At 31.4% G+C, this 27,231-nt stretch overlaps 2 protein-coding genes and 4 long non-coding RNA genes across 6 annotated transcripts; 2 read left to right on the forward strand and 4 right to left on the reverse strand.

The window, feature by feature from the left end:
* Positions 1 to 4,651: 4,651 nt before the first annotated feature.
* Positions 4,652 to 5,307, reverse strand: LOC146956685 (uncharacterized). The gene is made up of 2 exons (XR_015020588.1): positions 5,122 to 5,307; positions 4,652 to 5,010 (listed from the first exon to the last, which is right to left on the reverse strand). It is a non-coding gene; the product is annotated as an uncharacterized LOC146956685 (long non-coding RNA).
* Positions 5,308 to 5,647: 340 nt separating this feature from the next.
* On the forward strand, positions 5,648 to 6,965 carry LOC146956686 (uncharacterized). Its single transcript, XR_015020594.1, has 2 exons — positions 5,648 to 6,400; positions 6,751 to 6,965. It is a non-coding gene; the product is annotated as an uncharacterized LOC146956686 (long non-coding RNA).
* Positions 6,966 to 9,216: 2,251 nt separating this feature from the next.
* On the reverse strand, positions 9,217 to 10,742 carry LOC146956687 (uncharacterized). The gene is made up of 2 exons (XR_015020591.1): positions 10,479 to 10,742; positions 9,217 to 9,504 (listed from the first exon to the last, which is right to left on the reverse strand). It is a non-coding gene; the product is annotated as an uncharacterized LOC146956687 (long non-coding RNA).
* A 539-nt stretch (positions 10,743 to 11,281) lies between these two features.
* On the reverse strand, positions 11,282 to 12,883 carry LOC146956688 (uncharacterized). Its single transcript, XR_015020595.1, has 2 exons — positions 12,659 to 12,883; positions 11,282 to 11,779 (listed from the first exon to the last, which is right to left on the reverse strand). It is a non-coding gene; the product is annotated as an uncharacterized LOC146956688 (long non-coding RNA).
* A 3,805-nt stretch (positions 12,884 to 16,688) lies between these two features.
* On the forward strand, positions 16,689 to 22,476 carry LOC146956689 (protein SIEVE ELEMENT OCCLUSION B-like). The gene is made up of 7 exons (XM_085730632.1): positions 16,689 to 17,773; positions 17,868 to 17,966; positions 19,815 to 20,263; positions 20,393 to 20,487; positions 20,572 to 20,705; positions 20,830 to 21,288; positions 21,654 to 22,476. The coding sequence occupies exons 1-7, from the start codon at positions 17,567 to 17,569 to the stop codon at positions 22,203 to 22,205; spliced, it is 1,995 nt and encodes a 664-aa protein (XP_085586758.1). The 5' UTR covers positions 16,689 to 17,566; the 3' UTR covers positions 22,206 to 22,476.
* An 817-nt stretch (positions 22,477 to 23,293) lies between these two features.
* LOC146956690 (Thioredoxin superfamily protein) lies at positions 23,294 to 26,914 on the reverse strand. Its single transcript, XM_085730647.1, has 2 exons — positions 26,365 to 26,914; positions 23,294 to 23,705 (listed from the first exon to the last, which is right to left on the reverse strand). The coding sequence occupies exons 1-2, from the start codon at positions 26,848 to 26,850 to the stop codon at positions 23,553 to 23,555; spliced, it is 639 nt and encodes a 212-aa protein (XP_085586773.1). The 5' UTR covers positions 26,851 to 26,914; the 3' UTR covers positions 23,294 to 23,552.
* Positions 26,915 to 27,231: the final 317 nt, after the last annotated feature.

The following is a 27,231-nucleotide window of genomic DNA, read 5'->3' on the forward strand; positions in this document are numbered from 1 at the left end:
GGGCTTACTGCAAAATCCGTCAAAGAATTAGAATACTCTATACTCCCTTTCCCAATACTTGTGCATTGCATTTTTATGTCACTAAGTGAAGGACAGTTTGTAACAAGTGAATACAATGCTGATTCTGTAAACCTCCAACATCCATTAAAGTTTATAGACACCAAATCAGCAACAAACAAAGAGAACTCGGAAACATGTTGATTATTAAGAAAATAAGTGTGATTAAGATCCAAATGTTGTATATATTGACAGTTGGATAAGAGAGAGTGAAATCCATTAATGAAGTTAGTGTGATTGTTGAACTGAGCGTGACCGAGGTTGAGTTCTTTGAGCAAAGGGAAACAATCGGCAACGAGTGAAAGGTCGGTTTTATCACCAAAAACATGGGGACAACAGGTGAGAGAAGTCAAAGTTGTAATGGTTTGGGAGAAAGCTCGCAAGCCATTAGCGGGAAAGGCACGTCCCTTAGGGAGTTTGAGTGATGTGAGTTTCAAAGGGAAATTATAGATTTTGCAAAGAAGCTCATCTAGTTCATAGCCGTAGTGGGAGAGGTCAAGAGAGGTGAGATTGGTGAGCCTTTTCAAGAGCTGAGGGAGGAAAGGGTGTGTTGTGTTTTTAACAGTGAGTGAGAATCAAAGACGATTGGTGATGGAGAGTAATTGTTTGCAGATGAGGGATAGAGAATTCAAATAGTGACGATTGTAGTCATTCATTAATTTGAAGATACATTCCCAACACTCATCGGTAAATATGAATATGTTTCTTGTGAAGGAGTTATATTCTTCCTTTTCATTGGACTTCCGGTGAGTTTCGCGGACGCTAAATTTTCTGTTGAAGATTCGAGGGAATACATTCTTTTCCTTCTCATTGGTAGGGAACGAAAGGTGTGAGCGTAGCCAGTTTTCATGGTAAATCTTCTACTATGGTTTGAGGGTTTATGTTTAAGGGTTTCGTTGGAGACAAAATAGCATAAGGGTTTAATATATTTCTTTCTTATCTTTCGTTTTTGAGGAAACTAGACCCTGGCCTGTGCGATGCACGGGTTTATTTCGATTTTCATATATAAGCATCAGATTGACTATATTATTAGTTGTCGACATGTTTAAATGTAATATGTATAACATTTCAATAAAGACTACAATGAGAAAAGTGAACAGAAGTTGGAACTTATCATACAAAATTTAAACAATGAGCTAATTAAATAGTTCAAAATACACATCAAAGAAAAAAAGTTACTGTATAAAGGGGAAGAAATGGATGAAAACTGCAGACTTTTGGGTTTAGATTGTGAAGGAGAAAGGAGAAAAAAGGGTTCAAAACCTTTTGGAAAGAAAGGAAAAGGAATTAATTGGTTTTTTTGAAAAGGGAGTTTAATATTAGATATCATGTAGTGGAAGTCAAATAATACCACAAAAACAGCAAGTGGTTTGGTGGTCAAAATGCTTGGAATTAACCAACATGGCATGGGTTTGAATCTTTGGAGAGAATTTTTTCATACATATTTTTCAAAACCCTCAAAAAAGGTGGGATTAGGGTTAATCAGAACTATTTAACATTTATATATATTAAGATTAAGATTAAGATATTTCTTTCTTTCTGTTATGCTTCTTCGGCTGGTTGTTTCAATATATATGTGTTACATATTTGTATGGACTATCTTCCTTTCACTATAAGAAAAGAAAAATGTTCTTTAGGCATTTAGTAATTGCTTATAGACACCTCAAAATTCAAATTACTCATAATGACCCGTGCTAAGCACAGGATGACTCATAGTGACTCGTTAAAGACTTTCATATTTTGATATATACAACACAAATATATAGTTTGGTTAAAAATAGTTAATATCAATTGTGAGTTTCGTAACCATTTTTAAGCTGATTTTTGTAAACACAAACCAACTATAAAAAAATACAATGTACCAAGATATCTATAACGTTTTTATATAAAAAAAAAAACTAAACATCAAACATATGTTTTAGCTAAAAACTATTAGGTTATAGCCTAATTAATGTTTATATTTAAATGTTTTGTTTGTATAGGTCCAATTTGAACATTCTTTATTGCTGGAGGGAGAGGGAGGGAGGGAGGGAGGGAGAGAGAGAGGTGGTATATATAAACAGAAGATGTTTGCCAGTATGAGGTAGATGTTGAATGATTGAGTATCTCCATGAGGGGGATATTTGTCATGGAAGTACGAAACGAATGGAGTCCAGTCAGTTAATTAGACATATCCAACTATGTCGGCTGCTTTCGACAGAGAGAGAACACGACATGAAAAAGTTTAACTTCTTGCTAAGGTTTGGAATAGTTGGGCCCTGTCAAAGTAAGTATCTTCTCTTGTTAGATGCTCCAAGACAGTGTTCCTACCTATTCGAATCTCTTAAGAAATTGGATCATCATTGATCTTAGTGGTATATTGCGTGTATTTTGTGAGAATCTAGTCAAATCTGATAGCCATTTATTTGTCACACGTGTGTCTTTGCTTATCATGTGTGGTATAAGTTTGTAGGTGGTTTGGTTGGGAGTTGGTTAGGCGAATAATGGAGATAGGGACAGTGACCATGTTAGTTGATAGGGATATGGAGCCAAAAGTAATCCTCACTCCCACCCCAATCGGTAGATATCTCAATGAAGGAGTATGGATGAATATGAGTATGTCATTTAGAAATTGTCTTATTTTGGATTTTACATACATACATACATACATACATACATACATACATACATACATACATACATATTTGGTAGCCTTCTTATAAAAGGAATGGTTGAAATTAAAACATCATGATTTAAGTGACACATGTGTCAATTCTCATTCCATCGCTTACGCACCAGCGCGTTAACGCTTCCTCACATCTTATGGCTATGCTTTCTCCATGCTTGGACAATTAATAATTTGTCATCGAGTCCCTGTAACACTCTTGTAAGCATGTAAATATATAATGTTTTGAGCATTTTACACGTATTAAAAAATATAATTAATTTTGTATGGGAAAAAGATATGATGAATTGTTTTACAAAATTATCCTTGATAAATAGTATGTGAAAGATAAATGAATGAATTGAAAGAAGATAGAGTAATAAATAGTTAAGAATATACTTCATCCGTTTCAAAATGAGTGTCGCTTTAACAAAAATAATTTGTTTCAAAATGAATGTCATTCTCACTTTTCAATGTACTATTAATTACTTTTTCCAATAGTACCCTTAATTATTATTATCCACATAACTTCCCAAGTATCATTTTGTACTTTAATTTATAACGATGGCAAGTGCACCAATAACTAACGAGGCTATTTTAGTAAAAATATCATATTTTTGAACAACATTATTTCATTCCTTAATCTGTGTGCAATTGGCTAAAACGACACTCATTTTAAAACGGAGGGAGTAATAAGAAAAATGGTCATGCTAACTTGTGCCTTTAGGGATTTTAAGCATTCCACTAATAGTAAGAATTTATCGAAAAAAATTAATATTCAACATTTTAAGTAATAAATTAACACAATGTCCAATACATACTTTCTATTAGTGGAATTATTAACATGTACCATAAGGGCACAAGTAAGCATTTCCCAACTATATTTATTAAAATTATTTTTTGGTTAAAATCTAAATTCTGGAAACAGATTCATATAAAACTACCAAAAAATATATATATAACTAGTGCGTTGCACGTAATATTTCTAGTTATGACATAAAATTAAGATTAAAGTCTTTGAAGCATATTATTATTTTTTAAACCCAACCATTAAAGTTACTTTTATAGGTGGTGGGATTAATAATAAGGCGGGATATGCTACCAAGGTGAAGGTGATATCTCCAAAATTAAGAGAAAATAATATATGTTAGTTCTCTTGGCTTCCTTATAACCATTTTAAAGGATAAAATCATAAGAATCTTTCTAGTTTCACCCCATATAATCATAGTTATACCCAAATTTATTAAATTTTTTACAATAATAACAAAATTGCCCTCTTCATCTAAATTTCTAAAAACCCTTCTTTTATTATCATTCTGAACCCTCACCCTTTTTCACCCACAAACCACCATGGATATACAATCAATACCTACTAAAATCATCAATTGAATCAACTTCTCTTCCATTGATACGTACTCGATTAATACAAGTAAGTGAATTTCATAAATTTCTTCGAGTTTTTATTTATCGTTTGCTCTATGATTTATTCGATGTTGTTAATTTTACCATGGATGTTTATAGTTGTAGTTAATTTCACTTTTGTCTATCAACATTGATTTGTTTGATTTAAGTTTACGTAGAAGGGTAACATTTAAGTTTACATATAGGTCTCACGTGAATTTAGTTTACGTACATATTCTAAAAATGAATAACATACACCTAAACTCAGTTTACTTGGTGTATGTAAACTCAGTTTACATAAACTATGTAAACTCAGTTTACATGAACTAAAAACTCAGTCTTAATTTACTTATGTAAATTCAGTTTACATAGTGTATGTAAACTCAGTTTGCGTAGTGTATGTAAACTCAGTTTACTTAACTCATGTAAACTGAATTTACATAAACTACGTAAACTGAATTTACATACACTACGTAACTTTGGGGTGTAACTTGGATTATTTGGGGTGTGGGTAGTATCTGTCAAATCATAAAGTCATGGTTCATGAAATTAGGAAAAGAAATAAAAATAGATTCTAGTATAATTAATAAATATCAACTCATATAAATTCTTTTTTTATTATAAAGAGAGACGAAGTCCAACTCTTCTTGGCATACCTATTACCTTGTACTACTAAGTACTTTATATTATTGTTATTATAAATAATCCATTTTTGTTTGTTAAGAAAAGAGGTAATGACACATTTATTTTTAAATCATAGTAATTCTTCAGTATGTTTTTTTTTAGGGAAATTCTTCCAGAGACTTAGCGACGAACATATTGACACACGTGATCAAGGCATTTATGAACATAGTATTGGTTGCTTCCACGTCTTCGACATTCATCATCAGTTTCACAGAATATTTCAACTGTATAAATTTTAAAGATAATAAAATGACATTACCTAAACATGATAAATGGTGGCGTACGAACTAAGAAGTAAAGAAAAAAAATTGAAAAACGATGAAAAAATGTCTTACGATGAAATTCCATCCCAACGAAAAGAATTAAACTCATGGCATAAATAAATTTGATAGTTGCAGACATATTTTTCCACTTTGCATGTAAAATATAGAACGATGCCGAAACAAAACAAAAAACATAAAATATTACTACTATTTGATCTCTTTATAGTGTATATTATTGTATACAGTTCATTCTTTCCTGTAAATAATTAAGTAATTATTAGCTTTTATAGAGTTATAAAAATCCTTTTTCAAAATTATTATCATTATTAAATCTTTATGTACTGTTTGTCCCTTTAGCACAACTAATAAAGAGGTCACATAATAGTAAGGAATTTTTTTTCAACATTTTGTGATAGTAGAGAGAAATTTACATTTTTTAATATTTAATTACTCCTAACTTTTCATTAATTTTTAACCTTTCATGAGAGTGAAAGGAAATTTGTCTTAAAGAACCAAGCTAAAGTTTTTTTGTTTTTTAAGTAAAAATTATTGTAGCATTTCATCACTTAAAATGTGTTTAATACAATATTTTATATCCACCGAAATATGTAAACTAGCTGACAGTGTGGCCGTCTTTGTTAAGTTATGGACAACCCTATTTGCTTACCTCCAAATCATGACACCCTGTCAAAATAGAATTTAAGGGTCTTTTATGAGTCATTTTACAATATTTTAGGTGACTTTTTTTTTTATGTTTTAGTCTAGATATGTAATAAATTGAAGAAATAGTCATTAAAAGAGAAAAATGTCAAGACCTTGAAATTAGTTTGAATGCACCCTAATCAAACAACTTTGTTGTCATGGTATGCTTTTTACAAGATGTGTCAAGTAACCTCTTTAGGTATAGTCACTACGAACGTTATAGTGATGAGAAATAGACAATGAACAAAGAAATTTAAAAAAAGTTGTCTATTGTGGGTTGCACGATCTCTGAAGAAGACTTACACAGAATTGATGGACCCATTGCCTGAGAAAAGAAAGGGGGAGCTCAATTTTACATCTCCAAGTGCGTTGAATTATCTAATTAGATTAATGAGTGTATTCTAATGGAAGTCCACACTGTAGGAACTAAGTTTACATGAAGAAGTCCCAAATGGATTAACCATTATAATGTCTTCAAAAAGCTTTATAGGGTTTTATATAATCTAGCATAGCATCTAAAATACGGATCGTGATTCACTGCTGTCAAGCAAATCATGCAGTCATGCAGTCAGGTTAACATGAGCCACCGGATTTAATTAACGGTTCAGATTTAGATTTTTTAATTTTTTAATCTCAGCTCCAAACACAGGTAATTAACCATACTCTTCCTTTCTTCTTCCATGCGGTCTCGTCAATTAAACAATTTCCACGATTTCTAAATCCAGTCAATTGATTTTGTCTTTTATCCATTAAGTTCTGTCCTTTTCCATTGATTTCAATTCATTCCTTATCTCCTTCATGCATTAAGCTCCTCTTGTGGCTGTTATTATCCCTCCCTTCTTATTATTTTTTTCTCTTTACAACTTTGAAATATCAAAAATAAGTTGTAAGATCCAAATCAATCGATTTCTCTTAGAAATGTTTTCCACCTCTTCATGTCAAAAAGCTTAAAAATCCAATCTGTTTTCATGATATGTTCTTTTTCTTTGGCATAAAAAGATTCACAACTAGGACGGAAATGGATGAAAACTGCCATATCTGATTGACAGATGAGAGACGAGGACGAGAACTCGTCGGAGGAAAATGAAGATGGATTGAAAGGAAAGGGAAGATTGGGTTTTACTGGGTTCTGAATTTCCTGTGTGTGGGGTTTAGATTAAAAAAATTAAAAAACTAAATCTAAACCGTTAATTAAATCCGGCGGTTCACATTAACTTGACTGCGTGACTGCATGATTTGCTTGACAGCAGTGAATCGTGATCCCTAAAGTACCACGAGGGATTTGTTAGTTATTCCGCGGGTGCAATTTGATCGTCATCCTCTTATGCTTTTATTTGGAGGGGTTCCTCATAATGGTGTAACCACATGTTCAAGTTTGAAGATGCATGGATATCCCAAGCTGATTTTTACGGATTAGTAAAATTCTTAACATACGTCATAATATCAACATTTTAAACAATTAATGTTTCATTGATAATGTAAAATAACTTATAAATTGAAACAAAACAAGTTTTCTTAGGAGAGAGTAACATTTGTTAATTTATTGGGTTAAATATGTTTTTGGTCCCTATAAATATAGCAACTTTTCGTTTTAGTCCCTCTAAAATTTTCCTTCAACTTTTAGTCCCTATAAAATTTTCAATCACTACTTTTGGTCCCTATTTTAAAGTTAATTTTTGTATTTTTTAATGAAATTGTGCAGAAATGTGTAGAATATTGTAAAAATATTTCACAAAAAAAAATAGAATTTTTTAACAAAACATAAATTTAATATGAATTTTTAACCATAAAAAATATAAAAATTCATATTAAATTCATGTATTGTTAAAAAATTCTAAAATTTTTTTGGAGAGATTCTTATAATATTATGAATTTTTCTGAAAAAATTTATTCAAAAATATGAATTCTACATATGAGTTTACTTTAAAATAGGGACCAAAAGTAGTGATTGAAAATTTTATAGGGACTAAAAATTGAAGGAAAATTTTAGAGGGACTAAAATGAAAAGTTGATAAATTTATAGGGACCAAAAACATATTTAACCCTAATTTATTTATGTACATTTATTCAAAAAAAAAAATAATGTTTTTATGTACATGAAGCGTCTATGAAGTTCTATACTTCTATGATTTGACTTAGATTTCAATTATATTACACGTTTGTGTACTTACGTCATAGAAGCTAGAAATCGTGATTACGTCATAGTGGGCTGGAGTTTCTATCCTTTCGTCATATCACATACATGATACATGCATAACGTTGCTATTAACCCGTTTCCCTTTTATGATCAATACGGAGAAATGATATTTGTACAACCACTTTCAGACAATTTTTTGACAACTTTATATTTCATACTCACATTATATTTTTATTTTCTCTCTTCCTTTTTCTCTCTCCATTGATTTTAACCAATGAAAAGAGAGAAAAAAGAAGTTGTCACATAAGTTGTCTCATTTGGTTGTTCAAATAACACTACTAGTAAAGATTCACACCTATTTTTTCTTTGGTTGGTTACCAACGATTTTTGTTGTTAACTTGTCATAAAAGCTAATAAACACAAACTCCATCGGTCCTTTTAGTTATGCTCCTCTTGCCATATATGAGATTTAAATTTTAAATTGTATATCGATAATGTATAACTTTTTTTTTATAGGTGTATTCAATCAAATCACACTATATATATACATATATTTATAGACATATTTTTTTTAATAACTAATCTAAGTTTTTTTCTCAAAAAAAAAACTAATCTAAGTTTAAATTTCTCTCTAAGCATGTTAACTTCATTTTTCCGACATTGTTATAATGAATTCAAATAAAAAGTTCTTCATTGTAACCTTTTGGTTTTCAAGAGAATGGATCATGGTAATTGATTATGAGTTCGACTATAAAGTAAGTAAATCTATTAGTAGAATTTAAACTACATGTCTTTCATATAAATTCATGCTTAACCGGGTTTTAACTTAATCACATGGTTAAGTCTAAATAAATTTATCCTAGTTTGTGTTTTCAACATACTATTTGTTGTTTCCTCTCAAAAAAAAAAACTATTTGTTGTTGATTCAAGAAAAAAAATGTATAATAAATAGGGGTATGTAGGTAAAGAAATAATTAATCTAGTTGAACATAGCAAAGGGGTCAAATAAAAACGACAAAAAGAATTCTTAAAAGAATCTTATAATTAGAAACGAAGGTAGTAATAATTTTATGGGTCTTGCTAACCGGTGTCCCCGGAGCACTGGTTAAGCATACAAAAAAAGGAAATTCTTACCATAAAAGGAAACTTTGTTGGCTTATTTATGGATTAATTACACATTTTTCAATGCAATAATTACTATATTATTTCCCTTTTTAGTAACCTTAACCAGTGCCCCGGGGGCACCGGTTAGCATTTCCCTAATTTTATTGACTTCCTTAATTATAATCATTTTAAAGAATAAAACCATAAAGCCATGGTTCGTGAAATAAGGAAAAGAAATAAAAATATATTCCAGTATAATTAGTAAATATCAACTCATATAAATTCTTTTTTATTACAAAGAGACGAAGTCCAACTCATATAAAATCATAATAATTCTTCGGTATGTTATTGCACTCTTCCAGATGTGGTACTCAGAGAATCAGCGATGAACATATTGACATTCTTTTTTTTTGAGGGAACATATTGACATTTAGAATTAATGCATTTATAAACCCAGTGTTGGTTGCTTCCACTTCTTCGACAATCTTCATCAGTTCCACAGAATTTTAACCCTGTATAAATTTTAAAGATAATAAAATAAAGGGTCTTGTTAACTTGTGCCCTAAGGGCACAAGATAAAAAACTAAATGTAAAAATTTAATTTTAGAAATTGTGCATTCATAATCTTAAAATTTTAAAAATTTATCTTTTCAATGCAACATTTATTTTTTAATTCTATTTTTAGATCCTTATCTTGTGCAAGTTAACATTTTCCTAAAATAAAATGAATTTTTCTAATCTATGCAATGTTGCACACTTTAAGCCTTAATTAATGCACATTTTTTTTTCTCTCTCTTATTAACCTTGCAAGCTTCACCAAGGTTGAATACCATAAACAAAACCTCCACATATCAATCTCCATCTGATCAGGAAACAATTCCAATTATTCACCATCCCTTACCACGATCTTCATCATACCGATTTGGATCTCCTACGAGAGTCCTCGCGTCTCTGTCCCATAACAGAAACAGTCGTGCGCCTCCTCCGCAACTTCGACAAATGATCGAAATGAAAGTTCTAACACGCGGCTGAAACGTGTGGGAGACGCCGAAATTTCTTCCCGGAAATCCTTGCAAAGCCTTTGCAAACGATGAAGTATTACCGGCGTCGGTTCCGAATTGGATTGTTATGTCACGCTTTTTGGGAGAACCTTCATGAATCACCACCACCAACAAGATTTATTCTTATCAAAATTTTATTTTTTATTGAAGAAAGAATATTAAAGTACTGATTCACCATCTTCCCCGTTTTATATCAACGAGTTTCTTTCTTTCTTTTTTTTTTTTTGGGAAGAAAATGAAGTTTATCTCTATCATCAATTTTCAGAAAATGCTAATTAATATGACAGAGAAAAGGTAATAAATGAGAGAAAAAAATATGCATTAATTAAGGCTTAAACTGTGCAACATTGCACAGTTTAGAAAAACCCAAATAAAATTACCTAAACATGATAAATGGTGGCGTACGAAATGAAAAAATGTCTTACAATAATGCATCCCAACGAAAAGAATTAAACTCATGGCATAAATAAATTTGACAGTTGCAGACATATTTTTCCACTTTGCATGTAAAATATAGAACGATGCCGAAACAAAACAAAAAACATAAAATATTATTTGATCTCTTTATAGTGTATATTGTATAGAGTTCATTCTTTCCTATAAATAATTAAGTAATTATTAGCTTTTATAGAGTTATAAAAATCCTTTTTCAAAATTATTATCATTATTAAATATATCTTTATGTACCCTTTAGCACAACTAATAAAGAGGTCACATAATAGTAAGGAATATTTTTTAACATTTCGTGATAGTAGAGAGAAATTTACATTTTTTAATATTTAATTACTCCTAACTTTTCATTAATTTTTAACCTTTCATGAGAGTGAAAGGAAATTTGTTTTTAAGAAATAAGCTAAAGTTTTTTTTTTAGGTGAAAATTATTCTAGCATTTCATTACTTAAAATGTGTTTAATACAATTTTTTATATCCACCGAAATATGGAAACTAGCTGACAATGTGGCCGCCTTCGTTAAGCTATGGACAACCCCATTTGCTTACCTCCAAATGATGACACCCTATCAAAATAGAATTTAAGGGTCTTTTATGAGTCATTTTACAATATTTATAGGTGAGTTTTTTTTTATGTTTTAGTCTAGATATGTAATAAATTGAAGAAATGGTCATTAAAAGAGAAAAATGTCAAGACCTTGAAATTAGTTCGAATGCACCCTAATCAAACAACTTTGTTATCATGCTATGCTTTTTATAAGATGTGTCAAGTAACCTCTTTGGATATAGTCACTGCGGACGTTATAATGATGAGAAATAGACAATGAACAAAGAAATTCAGAAAATCTGACTATTGTGGCTTGCACGATCTCAGAAGAAGACTTACACAGAATGAAGTAAAATTGATATACCCATTGCCTAAGAAAAAGAAAGGGGGAGCTCAATTTTACATCTCCAAGTGCGTTGAATTATCTAATTGGATTAATGAGTGTATTCTAATGGAAGTCCACACTATAGGAACTAAGTTTACGTGAAGAAGTCTCAAATGGATTAACCATTATAATGTCTTAAAAAAGCTTGATAGGGTTTTATATAATCTAGCATAGCATCTAAAATACCACGAGGGATTTGTTAGTTATTCCACAGGTGCAATTTGATCATCATCCTCTTATGCTTTTATTTGGAGGGGCTCCTCATAATGGCGTAACCACATGTTCAAGTTTGAAGTTGCATGGATATCCCAAGCTGATTTTTACAGATTAGTTACTGATAAGACCTATGGTAGGATGAAGCATAAAACCACAAAGAACGTGCATTAAAAAAAAATTATTGAAAAAATTAATATTCAACATTTTAAGTAATAAACTAACACATCCTTCAAAAAAAAAAGTAATAAACTAACACAATTTTTAATACATAATTTCCATTAATAAAATCTTAACATATGTCATAATATTCAACATTTTAAACAATTAATGTTTCATTGATAATGTAAAATGACTTATAAATTGAGACAAAAAAGGTTTTCCTGGGAGAGAGTAACATTTGTTAATTTATTTATGTACATTTATTCAAAAAAAAAAAAATTTATTTATGTACATGAAGCTTCTACGAAGTTCTATGGTTTGACTTAGATTTCAATTATAGTACACGTTTGTGTACTTTACTTACGTCAGGGCTAGAAATCGTGATTACGTCATAGTGGTGTGCTGGAGTTTCTATCCTTTCGTCATATCACATACATGATACATGCATAACGTTGCTATTAACCCGTTTTTTTCCCTTTTATGATCAATTACCATGGTCCATTCTCTTGAAAACCAAAAGGTTACTTACAATGAAGAACTTTTTATCTGAACTAACAATGTCGAAAAATGAAAATAACATGCTTAGAGAGAAAGTTAAAGCTTAGATTAGTTATTAAAATATCTTTGTAAATACATGTACAGATATCTCTATAAAAAGGTTTACATTATCGATATATACAAATTAAATCTCATATAAGATAAAAGGAGAATAACTAAAAGGACCGATGGAGTTTGTGTTTATTAGCTTTTATGACAAGTTAACAACAAAAATCGTTGGTAACCAACCAAAGAAAAATAGGTGTGGATCTTTACTACAAATATTTAAAGAGAAATTATTGAAAATCTACCTTACACTATGGTACTGCTAGTAATAATATAGAAAAACTGCGTTCTCACTATTTTTCCTCATGCGTTTACCAAAGTCGTCGTATTATAATGCTCAATTTTTTTCTTCTTGTATGTAAAACTACTCAACCTTTAATGTACTCTTAGATGAGGGGTGGACCCACCTATTGGTCGGGGTGAGTACTTGCACGTTGCACCCTCTAATATTATGGATTTTCACTTATTATTCTTAAATGCAAATTTCTTACATTGTGAACATCTTAAATGTTTAGCTCTTGCGCCCACTGGAAATGTTTGAATCCACCTTATCCACACTCACACATGTACACAGAACCTTCTTTCCTATCTCATAAAGAGGAGAGTCTATACTTTCGCAGAAAACATTTATGCAGCAAAAGTACACACTGATCACGTAGACCTCTATCATACATTAAAAGCCCTTGTTTCCATAATTCCTAAGTATACAAGACTAAAAAGAAAAACAATTAATTATGTTTGTGTACACATTAAAAGTCGATATCTTAAAGAAGCATGTTATAACGGATATAAACACTCAGTTTAAATGTTGATTTGATTAAAAGAGAAAATAAATTAATATAAAAACAAAAATTGAATAATATATGATGTATGAGAACTGAGATCAACTTTTTATGTCAAAAAACATTTTTATTTACAAAATTACGGAAATTCACTTTAACTTTGGTATCAATTTTAATAAAATAATTAAACTTAAGTAAATACATTTGATTATATGTGAATTTGTTTGGTTTATCAGAAATAACATTTAATAAATTAGGAGGAGAAGATCCATAACTCGATGAACTCTTATTTGAGAACAAATAACATTTCTACCTCTCATGCGTTTTGGTTAAAAACCGTTCCCTAGAGTGCTAAGAATGATTCTTGATGGATCTCCTGGAGATGCTAGTGGTTCTTCGGCTTCTAGAGGTATCTTACCAGACCATCATGGTAATTTTTTACGTTGAGAAAAGCCACCCTTTGCTTCATAGTTAAAATTGAAAGAGTTCGATTTGTTTTACGTCGAGAAAAGCTAACCGTAGTGCTCATATGTTTGCCCAATGTGGCACTCAACACCTTTGCAGCCTGTTGTAATATATGATGATGGTGTTGTTAAATTAGCTTCTTTAAAAATAAAAATAAAGCATCAAACTGATTTTTTTTTTTTTAGTGTATCAAACCGAATCACTAATATCTACAACATTCATCAAACTTATTTAAGACTAAAAACATCGGTGCCGTTTACGGTAGGAGACATGAATAGCCTTTGAAACCCATCAAACTGAATCATCCATCAATCACTACAAAATTCATCATGACTTGCAACAAACTGCATCCCTCCAAAATAAAAAATCTCACTAGTTATTCCAACTGTGCCTCAACCACTCGGCAACCACTCCATGACAGCAGCCTCAATTCATAAACACACCCCCGGCCATTCAACAATGAAAAAGATGTATTGGTTTAAAAACCAAAACAATAGAGAAAAAAAAGTAAAAATATAAGAGAAACGATATTTGTACAACCATGTTATGATAATTTTTGTGACAGCTTTTTTTCTCATACTTACATTATATTTTTACTTTATCTCTATTTTTTTGGTTTTCGTGTCAATACCTATATTTTCTTTGTAAATATATGATTGTCAAATTAGTTGTCAATCAAATGATTGTTCAAATAACACATCTCAAAACATAATGATTATGAAAAAGAAAATTGTCAAAAATGGTTGTACAAATATCATTTCTCAATGAAAAATACTTACTTGGGAGCAACCACAAATTAAAATTATGTTTCATACAAATGAAAAAATTTACTAAGAGAAAAATAATTTAATCGCATTGTTTAACTTTTTTTGTTTTTAAATTTTTTATCTTTTGTTTGTTCAAATAATTTTGATTTGGAGTTGTGTTCAAATAAGACTTGCTCTTCAACATAACACATTTCATGATAGCAAGAGACACCGAGTAATCAAATGAGTGAATAAGTTAGTTCGTCCTTGAATTTGTAATCATCGATCAATTTCATTCTTGAATTTTATGAAATAGTTAAGTTTGTCTTCACGTCTATCAAATGAGTCTCAGCGTAAAATATAGAAGTTAGACTCAACGCCATGTAATGTTTGATGTGTCTTTTCACATCACCTACCACATGTTCACTTTAAGGACCAATTTTCTTAGATTTATTTCTTTTTTAAATTCCATCAATCAACCTTTATTCAAAATGTAAACAATCATCAAGGTTAAATAAAAATTAAACTTGCAAACGCTTGAATATTCTTCTCGTCTTCATCATCGTGTTTCTAAGCATTAATTTTTCATTGCAACTCAAGATGATGAAGAAGAGAAGAATAATCATGTGTTTCTAAACTTAAATTTTTGTTTAGCTTGATGATTTTTTTGATAAAGTTTGATAAATGGGAATTTTAAGAAAGAAATAAATTCAAGCAAATTGATCTTGCAAACCTGGTAGGTGATGCGGAGGACTAGTCAGCATCTAACTTTAAACGTTAGCAAGTCTAAAGTTTATATTTGACCGAGGGACTTATTAGATAGACGTGAATTAAATTGAGGTACTATATAGCTATTTAATTGATCAATGATTACAAAATCAAGGACATACTAGCTTATTAAATCCTAATTGAATTCAATTCACCTTCAATCCACGACATGATCAAATATTTCATCCGGTCTCAAATATAAACAATAAAATATCCTTGGCCTGAAATCTAAGAAAAAGTTACCTAATATATTATCATATTTAATGCTACATACTATTCTCAATTACTCTTCAATTAATTTAAATTCCACTTTTCAATACATAATTTACTCTCATGGAACAAGTTTCTGAGATGGGTAATTTAAAAAAGGAATTACTTTTTTATTACTTTAAATATATTAAATTAAAAATGTGAAAGTAGCTTATGATATAGGTCCAAATTATGATTCAAAACTAGGTTCAAATAACAATCCAAGCTCAAACCATCGAGAGTCAATCTTGATTCTTGACACATTGCCATCGTGCTTCTGATGCACTTATTGACTTATCAAATATGTCGTTCCTATTGTTGCATGTCACCTTCTCCTTGGAAGACCTTAAAATCGCACTCATCAAGAAGGTTAAGCCAGCACCTATTCATTTATCAAATATGGTGTGAAATCAAGTCCTACTAGAATATAAAATGAATCCTCAAGAGCATGCTAAAGGCCAGTGTCAAGTTGAAGGATGGGTTGATACGTGATAATGTTAGCCCTTGTAAGTTACATAATGTGTGTTGATAGGCAAGATATTAATAAAATCACCATCAAGTATTAATGATGCGAATTGGCAAGGGCACCAAATCATAAACAAGTAATAAAATAGTAAGTTATCGTCTCAACATGGATTGTCGTTCAACTTAGCAATTAGAGGAATTTATTAGAAGTAAATAAAATAAAAGAGATAAAGTGGTGGCCAGGTTTTAATTGTCCCACCCAATACGAGATTAGGTTGGTTTGACTCAGATGAGTAACGGCGATTAGGAAATCCTTGAATCCTCATTCCTTCTTTGTTGGAATTAATGTGGTTAATTATTAGTTTATGACTTGTCTTTGATTTACAAAATTAGAATATGACCCTGTGATAGAGTTGTGGAAGTTTTAATTTTATATTGCCACAATTTAACCAATTATAATTGTGGTGTTCCCTTAAGATGAGTCAAAACCCTAAATTTAACCGGTTATAATTGTGGTGTTCCCTTTGTTTATTTTACTAATGGAATTCCAAACCCTTAAAATATATTGATAGGTAATTGATGTATTAGGATTATTTTGATGGGTAGTGTACTAATTATACTTCATATATTGTAATTGACTTAATACCACTTGTACTTATGTTTATCTATTTGAATAAAATAATTTTGTATTGCTATAAATGTGAAAGTTGTGTGGCATAAAAATAAAGAGATATCTTTACAAAATGTCTGAAAGTTTTTCAATGTCCAAATAACTTGTATTGCTGCCTTTGAGTATAGTACATTGATTTCCCAATACTCGAACACGGAGTTGACTTCTTAAGTCTAGAAAAAAAAAAAAAAACAATTGTTGTGAGGCATCTCAACCATTTTCTTAATCTCTAAGTTAACATCTATGTGAGCTTAGCTCAGGTGGTAAGGATAATGCATAATATATGCAAAGTTCGAGGTTCGAACCCCTGATACTACCAAAAAAAATCTCTCAATTAACATAAGATATTAAAAAAAAATGAAAAACTAAAATTATTTAAAGTGATAAAAATTGTCATTTTACAACTGTATTCAATGAGATTTGAACTTAGTCTTTAAAGATAAAAGATAAGATACTATTAGTCACAATTTTTGAGAGTTGCACACGGTAATATTTAGTACTTTAAAAAACAACGGATTACGTTAAGAAGTGTGAAACTCGAGAAAGTCTTGCATGACCACAAATATATTTGGTCATCTTATAAATTTTTTTTTTTTTTTTGAAGAAGTTGGTCATCTTATAATATTTAGGTACACATACACAAAAATACATATAAATTCGTTGTTTTAAAAATACATATTATTTAATTCTTTTTTCTTTCTACTTTTTTCTCAAATATATGTGTTTAAATGAAGTGTTCAAATATTTATGACCAACCAAGTATTTTGTGTGAATTGCAGGATGCATACTGTGTCAATCCTATTGTGAATTCAGAAGCTCCCTAAAAGGCTTATCCTAAGAGAAAAAATAAATAAAAAACAAATTACCTTTCCACACAAGAAAAACCTTGCAGCTCTCAAGGCTATAAATAGGGCACTAAAGCAACCAGACAAAACACACAAAATCTTTCCTTCTAAACCATAGTAACCCACAAGAGTAATTCTAGTGCACTTTTTTCTCTGAATCAATATGGTTAGCCTAGTGCGATCACTTATTCACATTGGTAATGATAATAGCATTGACCATAACCCTTTAACCATGTCTGATGAGCACATTTTGGAAGAGATTTATTCAACTCATGTCCATAGTGACACTAAGTTTGATGCTGAATACCTTTTCAACATTGCTGGAAACATCCTTACACGTTCAACCCATGTTGTTGATAACTTTGTGCAAGTATGTGTATATTTGCACCTATCTCTACGTTCTTTTTTTATTATTTAATATACTGCTTCTAACTAAATAATGTTAACTTGTTTGTTTATTACAGGGACATGAATATCAAGCAAGTGTGGAGCAATTGGACAACATTAATCCCCCTGCTAACTTCACTTCACCGCTGTGTACTTTGAAGAAAATCAATTCTGAGGTCTATATCTTAATCTTTCATTTCCAAATGCTAAACTACATGTAAATATTTCAAGATTAAGCTCTTCAGAGCGTAACTCGATATTTTTAAGTAATATTTTTGGTACAAATCATGTGGATGTAAGAAAAAACATAGTTGTGACTGAAGAGAGATTTTGGGTAACTTTGTTACAGATTATTAAAAAAAATGATTTTTAATTTATTTTCAAAACTTTAGAGATAAAATGTGTGTTTTATTTAGAGGATGTGTGTTTGTTAAAAGTTACAAAAAAAATAATTTTGATATTTAATAATTAAGAGATTACAAAAACAGTAATTATTGTGTTTGTTTACCATAATGAAAATTTCTTTTTTAAAAAATAAAATAAAAAATCAATCATCAAAGATTATTTTCTAGAAGCTTCTCGTTTGAAATTGTGATTTATTTATTTTTCTTCATATTCTTATTTTAAAGAAAGTGTGTAACAAGTAGGACGGGTGAATCTAAGTATCCATTTTGTAATAATTTTTTTTTCATAAAAAAAATCACTTTTTTTAAACAGAATGTCAATTTTAGAAGTTTTCACCCGTTTATCACAATTTAAAAGAGAAATTAGAATCGCAAGAAAAAAAATTAAAAATTGCTTCAAGTGAAAATTATTCTAAGTAGCTTCGATCTAGAAAAACATTTTCTATAACTGGTTATATTAAAAAAAAAACTTTTATTATCATAAACAAACATAAAATAATTTATACATCTTTTCAAAAAAAAAAAAAAACCTAATAACAAACTGATCTCTCTATTAAAGATGGTCAATTATATTCTTCAACCAAGATTAATCTATCCAAAAAGAATATAAGCTCTTTTAAAGTGAATCGCTCAATTAAGAGCGTAAAATGAATATCAAACATTAAAAAACAAATTTTTATTTTTTTAATGAAACAAATTTTTTATTTTTCTTTTGGTGAAAGAATTATCAAATGTTGATATTGTATGTACTTGTGTTATAAATCATGAGTGTCACTACCAAAAAAAAAAATCATGAGTGTCTTTGAGCAAAAAAATGTTAGTAATTAATTCGTTAGATTATAATTTTGCTCTTTCGTCCAAATTTGAACTCAAAACCACCAACTTTTTTTCTCTTAGCTCAACCCAATTGAGCTACACAACCCCCTATAATCCCATGAGTTTGTTACAACATTGACTCATTAACTTTTTTTCTTTAGGAACAACTCACTCTAGAGCTCAAACCATTTGAGCTACACACCCTGTAAATCATGAGTTTGTTACAATATTGACCCATAACTTTTTTTCTTTAGTATTCCTAAAAAAAAATCTTTAGTAACAACTCACTTTAGAGAAGTAGAATTCCATAAAAATCATATAAATGGTCGTTTTTTTTTTAGAGGAATATAAATGGTCGATTTGAAAGCTATTTATGTAATAACTTAGGCAAACTAAAATAATCTATACCTGCATATAAAGTATACAACAATATTTTTGTTTTTGTGTTTCATCCTCTCTTTCCTTCAAAATGACTTCAAACACTTTTGATCTTTCCCATGACATCAAACACTTTTGATCCTTCCCAAATAAGCACATAATTAAAAACAAGAAATCATAATCCCACGAATATAATATTGGACACTGAAACACCCATTCTACCTCTTGAGAGAGTAAGAAATAGAGAGTAATGTGCTAAATCGGTGATGTGATAGGAAAAGAGAGATAGAGAGAAAATAGGACAATGTTGAATGAATATTGGAAAATTAAAGGTGTTTGTATATGATTACCCTGTAATATTTTTAACTTTATATAAAGGTTTGGTGCACATTGTATATGAATAACGGTATTGTATGATGGTGGCAGATGGCATGCAAGGCTCCAGGTGAGGAAATTGCATACAAAACAACACTAGCAATCTTGAACAAGTTGTCAAACTATTCATGGGTTGCAAAAGGAGTTCTCACTCTTTCTGCTTTTGCTCTTGAATATGGTGAGTTCTGGCTGCTATCACAGTATCTACCAACAGAACCACTTGCCAAATCTTTGGCCATAATGAAGCGAGTGCCTCAACTCACCAAACCTGAATCGCTCAAAAAACACCGCTATGCAATTTTGGAGGTTAACAATCTGATTAAGGCAACATGGCAAGTGATTGATATCATCATTGAGTTGGAAAGACTCAACTCACGTCACGACATCAAGGAAGTGCCAGCTCTTGCACCAGCTTTGGAGCAATTCCCAGTTGATGTATATTGGGTTATCAACACCATTGTTGCAATTGTTACTCAGATTGAATGCCTCACTTCTGATTCGTAAGTTTACTTATTATAACTATAATTTTTATACTTGTTAATGTTGTTGTTGTTGTTGAAACCTTTTACATAATCTAAGTTGGCTACATTAGTTAATACAATAATAGTTACTAACCTTTTTTTTAACAGGGAAGAGAGGCAGGACTTATCTCAATTTGGTCAAAAAATTAACATCATAATCAGCAAATTGAGGAAGCATGTGTCACAAATCACTATACAGATTGGTAATTATAGCTTGTAACATTATATCAAACTTTATTTATTTATATTTTCTTCCCATACTGAAGGAAATTATTTTAAATTCTTAGATGAAGCAGAGTATAACAAGTTACTCAAAAAGCTCTTTCAAACCCCGACTGAAATTATGGAAGTGTTTAAGGTGCTGATTTTCTGGAAAGATACTCCACAAACACCCATCTATTGTGGTTCCACTAAAACACTGGTTAGTGTTATCATATCTTAATTACTTTATACATTATGACAATAAATACATTTTTTATTAAAGTGAGTACATTTTGTCTTCACTTTTTAATCTAGTTTGGTTTGAATGTTTTATATTTAAACAGGTTAACATTGATGTGTTGAAAAAGAAGGACGTGTTCTTGTTCATTTCAACCTTGGACATCTGCCAAGAAGACATCTCAACTATGATTCGAATTTATGATCATATCCAGAAAACAGGAAGCCAACACAAGATTGTGTGGGTTCCCATTGTGGAGGAATGGAATGATAAGGGGAGGAAGAAGTTTGATTCCTTGAAGTCTAAGATGCCATGGTATGTGTTGCATCACTTTGCAACCATAAAAGGCATCAGGTTCATAAAAGAGGAGTTGCATTTCAAGCTGAATCCTTTGGTTGTTGTGTTGAGTACACAAGGAAAGATTCTGCATCAGAATGCATTTCATATGATTCATGTTTGGGGAGTAAAGGGATTCCCTTTCACCAAAACCAAAGAAGAATCAATGACCCAAGAACTAATGTGGGTTGATTCCGTGCTGGTTGGCATTGATATAAAGATTAAGTGGGTAAGTGTTTGGTTGGTCATAAATCTTATAAAATCTCTTATTACGATGAAAACTCTTATATATTATGATAATTTTTATGAATTTAATTACCATGTACTAATAATAGTATAAAAAATCTTATACAAAGACATTTGTCTATATCTGATAATATTACATCATGTGGTAATATTTACCTAAATCCAAAGTAATATTTACCTATATTGTGAGACATAATTATGTTTGTGAGAAAGCTTTTTTACATATCTAGTGCATATTATTTCTAGAAGTTTAATATATTGTCCATTCTCTTTATTGTTGACAAGTTTAAATTGAGAAAAAAAGAAACATGACTAATAAATTTCATATATTTCCTTTGAAAAATGAAGAGGGAGGATGACACTGTCATCATTTGTGGAGGTAAAGATAAGGAATGGATTCAACAATTCACCAAGTATTATGGCGCCATAGTAAATGATGCCACTATTAAGCAGACAAAGACTTCAATTGAGTTGATTTGCTTGGAGTCTCAACAACAAAATGTGGTTAACACCTTTTGGAAAAAGGTAGAGAGTTTGTTTGTGACCAAGATGCATGAGAAAACAAACACTGTTACACAGCAAGTTGAGAAATTGCTTTCATACAAAAATGAGTCAGGGTGGGCAATTGTAACCAAAGGTTCTATTGTGATTGCTGTTGGTCATGGGACTACAGTTTTGAAGACATTTGCAGAGTTTGACAAATGGAAAGATGTGGTGAGCACCAAGGGCTTTGAATACTCATTTAGAGACTATCATAACACGATTGCTAGCTCTGTTCATATTTGCTCTCACCTTGAGATTCCTAATGTTGATGGAAAAATCCCAGACTTTATTGAGTGTCCAGATTGTCACCGCACAATGGAAGTGTTTATCAGCTACAGGTGCTGCCATAATGGTTAGCATTAGGCAGCTTCATGGGTCTTTAGCATTGGCAAGTTATGTACTATGTTTGATTATTGCATTTTCTTCTAAGTTCTGTGGTCAGTTGTTTGAGTGTGAGATCACTATCAGTTTTATGTACCCCTTTGTGTGATGTAGCCAAGAGTCATGCATTATCGTTGATCATAGTAGGATCACGAATGCAACTAAAAGAAGGCTGTTTGTTATCTTTGTTTTATTATGTTATATGAATTAAGTGTTATTTAAGTCATGAGCCATTTGATAGTTTTAACTCTGCTTCAAGCTTAAAGCACTGTCATAATTTATTCTCCAACTGAATAATGTAAACTGTGTCGGTGACATGCCTTTTGCATGTAAATTGTGTCGGTGACATGCCTTTTTTGCACATCACGAGATTCGTTACCACGGTTTAATTATAAGATTAGTAGGAGGAAGTGACTTTGAAGGCAAAAGTTATCTCTAACTAAGTAATCTATAATAAATATAAGTGCAACTAGAAACTTTAGGTTTAATCATAATTGACTGCTTGTATGTTTACTGTTCTTCCTGGGTTTTGAGCTCTTTATTAGTTTATTGCATTCTTCAATTCTCTTGCTGCTTACTTGATATTGCTCCAGTGCCCCTTTCAATTTTTTTAACAACATAAGAACTTTATTAATTTAGTAATTGTTAAATAATCAATTTCAGACTGATATTGTGACTCAGTCTCTATATTACTTGATTATGAATTCCTTTGGTTTCTTTTGTACTATTATTCCTTATTCATCTCATCAAAGGTTTTGCTATATTTCTTCGTATGTTATATTGGACAGTAGCTATTATCGATATAGGATTAATTTGCATAACTAGAACGAATCGACTACTTAGGATTTAGATGGACAACATCTATATTCATGGGCCATACAATCGGATTGGCCAATAAGTTAACTAACACCTTTGCACCTAAAGCATGCTATGACTGTGACAGCACAATACAATAGTGAGTAACTAAAACCTTGAAGGTGATGATGCCAACATTCTAGAACAGAAAGAAACAAGAGAAATAAACAGGGATTGCAATTAAAAGAAATGAGAAAGAAGGCAAGGAGGAAAAAGAATGATCAACAGTTTTATAAAATATGAATATACGATTCAAGTCCACACGTTGAATCTAAAGGGACGATTGCAAGGACAGTCATACAATATGTTTGTTACTCGAAGCAAACCTTACATATGGAACAAATTCCAACAAGCAGAAGAAATCCCATCTCAATTAAAACGGACTCAACACCATATATATAAAGAAGTGCAACTTAAGATCATAGAACAGTACCGCAAACAAATGTTGGTTTTCATGCCCACCATGCATTAACTTTGTTGAGGACGCTTCATTTTGAGAAGATGCGAGAGTCCAGCTATAACATGTAGACGACTATTTGGCACACCCGACTTAGCTAGGGCCCTTCCTTTGTTGTCAATAAGCACAAAGCAGGGGACATAACTAACATCATAATTAAGGAGCTGCAGTAACAAAAATTAATTTTAGTTCAGCAAGAATTCACAATGAGCAGATTAGCAGAATGAACTCTCCAGAGGAGATTAAATAACATATATCTAAAAGTATTCGTAAACAAGGAATTGAAAGATAGCAGAATTCACAATTTCATATAAGGTGGAAGAATATCAAGGAGTACTAGCTTGATCTTTTTCGAGAAGAAACCCCAAGAGACTAGGCTTAATGATTTAGAGAAATTGTGGAAACCATGCCACCAACCATGCAGATCGGAATCAATTATAATACTTGTTGGACTTGGATGTTGATTTGGGATTGACACGCAAGTAACCATTATTCATGCTACCGTAAGCAAGGCTGCATAGATATTTTCCATGCCACTACTACATGTTGTTGTAAATATGTACTTTATCTTCCATTGAAAAAGAGAAAACACGAAAAAAAATATTCTTGCAATCCATCATACCCCTAATACTTTTTTAAACCACAGTCTTACTTTCCTAGTAATATATAATTGCATACCTTGAAACAAACACACTATAGGAGATCACCTACAATGCTGTAAAATATTCTGAAAGATACAGTCTTAATATTATAAGATATTTCTCATCTATCCTAACAGCTAGTATTAGACCTATTCCGGTAGATATGAGTTTTTTTCTAATTGAGGTGTCAGTTATTAGAAAGGGGTTTGATTGTTGCAACTAGGAAGAGTTCAAGTTTTTCTTAACTTTTTTAAGTTAATTATGTTATATTTTTCCTAGTTTCTTGCCAGAAGAACAATGCTCTATTGACTGTGTTTCAGATCTCCTTGTCTCTCCTTTTCTCTATGCATCTCTTGTGTGTTGCTAACACAGTAGTCAACCCCGGATAGTGGCGTGTAGCGGCCGACCCCAAAAGTGGGATAGCAGGATAGCGTGTAGCAGGAAGATCGCTGTTGAATAATACTACTATAAAGTATAAACAAACATATATTTAATATAAAATTAAATTTAACACTCAAATTTCATGAAACATTCATAAGTCAAAACACTCAAATCCACAAAACATTACATTCAAATCCAAATACCAACAAATGTCAAGGAAATAAATAAGCTTATGAAAGCTATCAAGTCTCCAACAAAATTTCACAAGTCTTAATCAAAAAATTAAATCCAAAAGAACAAAGAACAGAGGAACTGAAAGAACAACAAACAACAGAGGAAGATAGATGGAACATGAAGAGTGGAAGACGATGGCTGTGGTGCAATCAGCGAAGGCAACGGCGATGGCAATCGGTTTGCAGTCCTTGTGAGGGTTGCAACTTAGTTTGCAGATCGTGTTTTGTGTGTTTTACAGCAGAGAAGAAAGAGTAAGGAAAATGTTAGGGTTTATACGAAATCCACAAAATGCCCTTAAAATGGTTTTAAAATTAGGGTCAATATGGGATTTTCCTGTTAAAATCCAATAGCGGTTAAAGCGGCCGCTATCTTGAACCACGCCGGTACCCGCTATAGCAGCTACAGCGGCCTCTATCTTGAACCGCACTGCTATGACAGCCACCGTAACGGTTTCTTGCCGTACGCCTGTATAGCGCCGCTATAGAGCGCTATTGACTACTATGGTTGCTAAATGACATATATTATCCTACAGCCATTCAATAACATAGCTTCAGTCAATCCACAGCAGTTTGTAGTTTTGAAGACTCCCTAGGCTTTACTCAAGACCAAGAAAGAACTGAGATACGAAGAATGTTGCTGCAACTTATGTAAGAGATGAGAAACCTGCAAAGAGTCTCAAAGATGATCGATCACAAATCGATGGAGATTTGGTTGGTTCCATGTATCAGGTCGTACAAGTGGGATTTCACTATAGGAATATTCTCGGGGCCTATTTGGATTGACTTATTTGATTTTACCTACCAGCATAAGCTTTTGAAAAACTGTTTGAGGGAGTTTATGAAAACAAATTATGACATTTCTGTTTTCATCTTATTTGCATATACTCTCTAGGGTAGCTTAAGAAAACAACTGATAACTTATATGAAAGCAATTTGACTTTATTTTATCTTTTGTAATAGAAATAGCTTATACATGAACATTTATTAGCATTCAATTCAGTTGTATTCAAAGAAGACCTGATACCGGTGAAAATTTTGTATAAGTCGGTTTGGATAAATAGCTTATAGCACAAGTGCTTGTCATGATAAACGCTTATGTATAAGCTCACATAAGCTCTTTCTATAGCAAAGGATAAAAGGAAGTTAAATTTTTCTTGTATATGCTATAAGTTGTTTTTATAAGCTATAATCCATATCAGAGAACTTATGTAAATAAGCTGAAAAAAGCTTTTGCAAATTGTCATAAACTGTTTCCATAAGTTCTCCCAAACTGTCTCACAAAACTTATGTCAGCGAATAAACTCAAATAAGCCAATCCAAACAGGCCCATCTACATTCAATGAAAATTGGAGAAGGACACGACAAGTCCGAATTCCGAGGCTGAAGCCCTTATTGACACTGGCACTATTGTTAAACATGACAGACAAACAAGAATAAACCGTTAATTTAGTCCCTAAACTATCAACATGTCACCAATTTGGTCCCTAAACTATAAAAATATACTAAATAGTCCCTAAACTATACAAAATTCGTCAATTTAGTCCCTAAAGTATATGAAAATAAGATACCTCTGGTAACCACTTCTGATTCTCAGCATCAGCCATAACAACATTAAGCCATTGCGTGTTCCTCGTCTCCATCTCCAAAACAAAACCAAGCAAAGAATTACAGAGCCTACATTTCGGCGAGTAAAACTCGAGCAATGTAGCTTCCTTCCCACTTGCCAGAGCAGCAGCAAACGCTCGCTGCTCCGCCTCCGCCTGCTCGGCACCACTGGAAGCCATTTTTTCCTTCTTGTTCCATGTCAAATTCAATTTCTGATCGGGTTTTGATGAATTGGGAGTTTGAGAAATTGAAGAATTTGAAATAGAGTTAGCGAAATTGAAAGCGAATGATCCAAGGTTTTGGAGAGACTTGAATAACCAAGGAGGTTCGAAATTGCAGGGGTTAGGGGTTTGGGAAATTTTAGGGTTAGGGTTTAAAGAATCCCATGGCCATTTTACGCAAAATGAAGATGATTTAGAATTAGGATTAGGATTAGGAATCAAACTCATCTCTGTTGTGGCTTATGTGTGTGAAGGTGCATTTCAAGTGAAAAAAATAAAATAAGAAAATAAGGGGATGTATTGGATTAGGATTATGAGGGATTTTAAAAGATTTTTTTATTATGTAAAGTGGTAAATCAAGACTCTTTGTAATTTAAAAAAGTCTTGTGGTATTCAATTGAAATTCTTTGTCATTTTAAAAAAGTCTTGAGGTATTTAATCAAGATTTTTTATCACTTAAAGTCTTGTGGTATTCAATTGAAATTCTCTGTCATTTTTAAAAAGTCTTGAGGTATTTAATCAAGACTTTTCATCACTTAAAAAAAGTCTCATGGTATTCAAAATCATTCAAAATTAGATTTTGATGATTTTGTGGGATTTTCTAGTGAA

This window comes from Medicago sativa, chromosome 1 (assembly GCF_051527215.1).
Source record: "Medicago sativa cultivar Bolivia chromosome 1, Bolivia_mono, whole genome shotgun sequence".
NCBI lineage: Eukaryota > Viridiplantae > Streptophyta > Magnoliopsida > Fabales > Fabaceae > Medicago > Medicago sativa.